Below are 5,816 nucleotides of genomic sequence, written 5' to 3' on the forward strand. Positions count from 1 at the left end.
GATTTCCATCTCACTCCCACAGCCAGAGCTGTAATTCCAGCACAGAACAAAAGCCAGGAATCCTCCTCCTCTCACATCATTGAGTTTTGACAGCTCAGAAGGATCAGAAGAGCTGGAGCTTCTGACTCCAGGCTGAAATCCTGCCTTGCAAGAGGCACTTGGTGCATCTTCATGAACCTTTGCCTCAGTCCTCTGAGATATTTCACCCAAACCTGAAAATATGCAGGTCCTGGTGAATCTATTTGCTGGTGGTAACTGATAACTGTGAAAAACCTGTGGTTAGTTTCTGCTTGAAATAAACAACCCTAATTAGAGTTCAATTGGATGGTGAGATGATTATCTCTGGAATTAGGATTGAAATAGCTGAACTACAGTGGAGAAGGGAAATGAAGACAGCACCAAATTCTTTTGAAACAAGTTCTTTTGCTCCTGAATGTTCAGCAGTTTAAACAACAACAAAAAACAACAACCTACAAAACCCTCAAGGACTGTAACAATTAACACTTGAAAAAAAAAAAAAAAGGCTGTTGTGTACCAAAAAAAAAAAGGAAAAAAGCTTGGGTTTTGTTCTGCGTTGGGCTCATTTTGTATCTGTCTGGGTTCTTTTCTTCCCTCAGCAAAGTGTGAACCAAGAAATGACCAGTTTATTTCACAGGATAGCTCAGGGAAAAAAAAAAAAGAGAGAGAAGGAAGAACATGCTTTTCCTGTTACAAAACTCTACCAGAAGCTGCAAAGCTTGGGGTCCAAAATACAAACAGACCAACACATTTTGGAACATGCACAACCCACACAGCCCTTCCCCTGCCCCATGGTCCAACACCTGCTCCATGTCATGCATTTTTCTTTCCCTTTACTTTGTTTTTCTTTTCTTTTCTTGCAGTTATTTGCCTTTTTTTCCCCCCTTTTTCTTCTTTTTTTTCCCCCTTCTTCATTTTGTTTTTTCTTTTTAGCCCTAAATCCCAGGTAGCAGTATCCAAGGTAACAGCAGAAGAGAGTCCAGACCTGCACATGATCACTGTTCCTGCAAGTTTCATGCAAAACTCAAGCCATTTCTGCATGCAACAAGATGCTGGTCATTGCTGGTGCTTGGCTGAGCTCTGGGGACGTTTCCCTGCTCACCACGACTGAGTTTGTTGACTGGGAAACTCAGCTTTGTCTTCTCATGGGCACAGCCACATTCAAAGAACCTTCCACCCCTTTCCACTCCCCCCAGCTGCCCCAAACACATGGGAATGTCCATCTCAGCACCAACTCCAGACACTCCACTTGCCTACAAAAGGCTCAGTAAAGCCCCATGATCGCAGCTCCCACGTCCTTAGAAGGTCTCCGGTCCTTCACCAGGAAGTTAATCATGCTCTCCGACTTGATCAGCAGGTTGCAGCCCAAAAAGAAGACACCAAACATGACAGTCAAGGAGAGGACACAGAGGACAGCGATCTGCACCACCCGGGTGATGTAAAGGCTCCTCTCATCGGGCTCCAGGACGGAGGAGCCGCCGTCGGTGGCCAAGACGGAGCTGGTCCCGTTGCAGCAGCTCATCAGCATCCCCAGGCCCTGGGTCCTGTTGGGGTAAGCTCCCTGCTCCAGGAGGGTCTGGTTAAAAAAGGAGCCGTTCATGGTTTACCCCAAAACCTCTGGGAAAAGCAAGAAGAAGGTTTGCTGGTCCCCTTGCCCAGCCCCGACGTGCCAGGGCTCAGCGCACGGGATGGGCTCCCAGTCACCTCCTGCTTCTCTTCTCCTCGCAGCCACTGGGATGGAGGAGAAACTTCCTCGGGGAAGGCAGGTGGGGATGGATCAGTCCCGGGTCCCTCTGGGCACGGGCAGCCTTAGCACCAGCCCCCAGAGCAGCAAAAAGAGAGGAGGAAAGGCGAAGGGGTGGAGGAGGAGAGGGGGGCAGCCCAGCCCATCCCCATCTCCTGCCCTCAGCCTGCCCAGGAGGGCAGGGGTCGGTGCTGCCCCTTTCCCGGGGGGTCCTCCCGCAGGGGGGCGGGGGGGGAGCTGGTTCCTGCCGGCTGGGAGCTCCCCCAGTGCAAGTTCCAAGCTGAAAGTCTTCGCCGTGTTCAAAGGGAAAAAAAAAAGAAGGGGAAAAAAAAAATAATCCAAAGCAGCAACTCCACCCCCTTGCAGCTCCCACCCCCCCCCCCCCCCGGTGCTGGAGCAGCAGCAGGGCCCTGTGTCCCCCCCGCGGGCTCCCTGGTCCCCAGGTCACTGCTGCTCTCACCAGTCCCCGGCGCTCTCTGTGCCTCCCACTCCTTAGAGCAGCGCTGGCTCAATCCAGCCCCGTCCACCCCCAGCTCTGCTCACCGATGCTTGTCCTGTGCCTCCCGAGCTAGATCCACCCCCTCCCTGATTCCTTCTGGGTGATTTCCCCCCCCCTCCCCAGCACCTTTCCCTCCCTCTTCTCCCCCTCCAGCTCCTTCACCCCCTGGCAGGGGGAGCCCCTGGATGCTGCACCCCGAGCCCTGCTCCACACCCCCTTCCCTGCCCAGTTCCCAGCTCCAGCAGCATCACTGCTGCTCCCAGGGCTGGACCATCCCAGACCCTCTCCCTCAGGCCCCTCAGCCCCAAGCACGGCCAATCCCAGGGGAATTTTCATCATCCCTCCCCTTTCCTTGTCTGCCTGAGCTCCCGCAGTGAAAGGAGGACTCCAGGTGTGTCTGGATTAATCCCAACCCTACCTGTCCCAGGACCTGGAACACCCCAGCATGCCTGGAAAGGTGTCTGGATGGCACAGAACAGCAGGTTCCACACCATGTGGGGACTCCTGCTCCTGATTTCTCTGTGCACATCTTGGCTCGCCTGCCTTGCCCAGCCCCCAGCAGGGAATTTTAATAAACCTAACTGAGAATTGATCACTTGCAGCTCCAGGCAGGAGCGTGGGGCTGGCTGAGGGTGGTGGGGAGGCTTGGGAGAGGGTGGCCATTCTTCTTCCTTCCAGGCAGCTGGGACCTGTGTCCCTGTTCTGCTGCTGTGCCTTTAGGGGCTCAAAAACCCCCCAGTTTGGTTTGGGTTTTACTTGTTGCTTTCTCCCCTTGCTCTGCAGGCTGCCCGGGCTGGGGGGGCACTTTGCAGCAGAAGCTCTGGCAGGAGGGATGGATGCAGAAATCCCTGATGGAACAAGAGCATCTGTTCGTGTTTCACCTGAGGACCAAGGGGGGGAAAAAAAAAATCCCCATGGGAACCAGAGCAACCCCGGTGCCCCAGCCCCAGTGGGAGCTCCTCTCCCCGCCTCGCTCCCAGACTCAAGGAGTTTCTGCTCCCTCTTGTGGCTCCAGCATCTCCTCTCCCCCCACACGTGAGCAGGGATGTGGGCAGCTCCCGGGTCCCAGCCTGCCCTGGTGGGGCAGCCAGAGCCCTGATGGGGCCACTCGGGTGTCAGACACGCCTGCCGGCTCCTTGGCTGAGGCTTCAACACCCAGAGCATCTCGGCAGCTGCTGCACAGTGCCTGGAGTTAACGGCACAGCCACGTTTTGAAGACCAGCAGCACCTTCCTGCAGTCAGCAGGGAAACTGAGTCCAAATGTGCTCAAGTAATTTCCTGACACCCTTGTCCACAGGCAGGATGAGGGCCCAGGTGGGTGCAGGCAGGTCAAATGCTTCCTTTTTTACCATCAATAGCTTCAAACTGGAAGAGGGAGACTGAGGTGAGACATGAGGAGGAAATTCTTTGCTGTGAGGGTGGTGAGAGCCTGGCCCAGGTTGCCCAGGGAAGCTGTGGCTGCCCCATCCCTGGCAGTGTTGAAGGGCAGGTTGGATGGGGCTTGGAGCAGCCTGGGCTGGTGGGAGGTGTCCCTGCCCATGCAGGGGTGGGACTGGATGATCTTTAAGGTCCCTTCCAACCCAACCCATTCTATGATTCCACGATTTTGTGAGGTTTTTCCTTCTTCTCCAGAGTTTTTGCACCGTGCTGGAAACAAGGGCTGGGGTTTCCCAGCTGCTGCTGCAGCTTTCAGGACACCCAGGGCTGTGTGTCCCTTTGGAGCCTGCAGCCCTTGCTAGTTTGGGCAATCAAGACTTGGCAGGATGAGTCCCCTGGCACAGAGGACCCGTGAGGTGGAGGGCAGGTCGGGTGTGGGCTGTGCAGAGCACCCTGGGGCTCCCACACTTCTCCCTGCAGAGACTCAGACAAACTCATCCTCCCTTCCATGAAGCATCAGACGTGCTCACAGGGGGACACTGCTGGGACAGGCTGTGGGTGTCCCACCCAGGATAGGGAAAAGCCACACAGGCAGCATTTCCAGGCAGGACACATGCAGGAAAAGCAGGAATTTGGGTGCCTTAAAAATGGCTGATGGGCTCTGCATGGAGAGATGGCTCCAGAACCTGGAGCAGGGTGAGACCTACCCCCCCCCAAAAGGAGTTCTGGGGTTTGTATTGATGTCCCAGCCAAGATGCAGCTCTTTTTTTGACACTGAGTGTCCATGGGCTTCTGGTCCCCTTTCCCAAAGGCTCATTAAGAAGTGTTGGGAAGGGACTTCGGCTCCCAGGTGGAAAACACTTCCCCTGAGCGGAGCCCTCGCAGCCAGGGGGGGGCAGCAGCAGCTCGCGGGGGTGGGGGGCTGAGCAGGGCTGGGAAGGGGCACCAACACCTCTTCTTTCAAAACCAGGGCAAGTCCTCGTTTCCTGAGGCAGAGTCCCCACCTCCACCTCACCCTCGCTTGACCATCACCTCTCGCTGAGAGCCACACGGCTCCGGGGCAGGTATCCCTGCCTCTCCCAGCTGTGGGTGTTGTACAGCACCTTGCACATCACCCCGCGGCTTCTGGCACCTCCAGGTTGTGGGTGCAGCTCTCAGCACCCCCCTCGGGCTTGTTTTCCACTGCCTGGCATTGCTGTGTGTTGGACCATTGTGTTGTGTCATTCCTGTCCCCAACCCCTGTCACCTGGTGGGAAGGAGCAGCCCAGGGCTCCAGGGAACAGCCCTCCTCTTGTCCCCAGCCTGTCTTGAATGCCTCAGTTTCCCCACCTCCAAGAAGGACCTTGGCAATGCAGGGGAACCAGAGGTTTATGGAGCCCCTTCAGGAGGAGCCACGAGCAGCTCCAGCATTCCAGCAGGGACAATTCCTGGGCAGCTCCAACTCCCTGTACTTGCTCAGCACAGAAGCAATTCCTGGGGACACAAAGGGGACAAAAACCAACACAAGTGAGAAGAATACCAGGTCCAGGTGACCTGGCCCAAAGCTGAACTTCCCTCCCTTTGTGATATCCAGGGTTAGACCCAAACTCCTGGTTTCACCAGGTCCAACTGTTGACTTGGCCTCACTCAGCTCCCAGCTCCGTTGCATCAGCCATTCCCAGTTGCACCAGTGCTCTGGGGAGCTCAGAACCCCCACTTTCATCCCGTGTATTTGCTGCAATCCCCTTGAAATCCTGGCGCTCAGGAACAGCTCAGGGCGGCTCGAAGCCTTTCAAGCAAGAGTTAACAAACACCAGGGAGCCAGAGAGACTTGGTAGGGAATTAAACCCCGGCGAAAAGAGCCTGTGGGAAGGAGCCTTTCAGCAGCCCCGGGGGCTGTAGGTCACTGTGCTCTCTGCCAGGGTTTATGAGGTCCTTGTCTGGGCTGAGAGAGGGGGGAAAAACCCCCGAGGAGCTGCGGGCAGAGCCGGGGGGGTGGGACCCGCACTCCGTGACGAGGCAGCGCAGTTTCCTCCGGCCGGCCCCGCTGGTGTCACAAACCCAGCCCCATGATTCATCCCCCGGACCGCTCACAACCTCCGGCAGCCCCACAACTTCTCCCCATCGCTCCCGGAGGGACCCCGGGCCGAGCAGCTCCCCGAGCTCGGGGCTTTTTTTTTTTGTGGGGGGGGGGGGAAG

General features: G+C 56.3%; 1 protein-coding gene across 1 annotated transcript; it reads right to left on the minus strand.

Annotated features, from left to right (window-relative positions):
- Positions 1-1,282: 1,282 nt before the first annotated feature.
- On the minus strand, positions 1,283-1,618 carry RPRML (reprimo-like). Its single transcript, XM_009999326.1, has one exon. It carries the CDS (start codon positions 1,616-1,618, stop codon positions 1,283-1,285), a length of 336 nt encoding a protein of 111 aa, XP_009997628.1.
- Positions 1,619-5,816: the final 4,198 nt, after the last annotated feature.

The sequence above is a fragment of the Chaetura pelagica genome, unplaced genomic scaffold (genome assembly GCF_000747805.2).
Source record: "Chaetura pelagica isolate M959 unplaced genomic scaffold, ChaPel_1.0 scaffold625, whole genome shotgun sequence".
Classification (NCBI taxonomy): domain Eukaryota; kingdom Metazoa; phylum Chordata; class Aves; order Apodiformes; family Apodidae; genus Chaetura; species Chaetura pelagica.

What these genes read in the sequence shown, in the direction of transcription:
- RPRML (XM_009999326.1), bottom strand. Translation starts at nt 1,618, where the DNA reads ATGAACGGCTCCTTTTTTAACCAGACCCTCCTGGAGCAGGGAGCTTAC.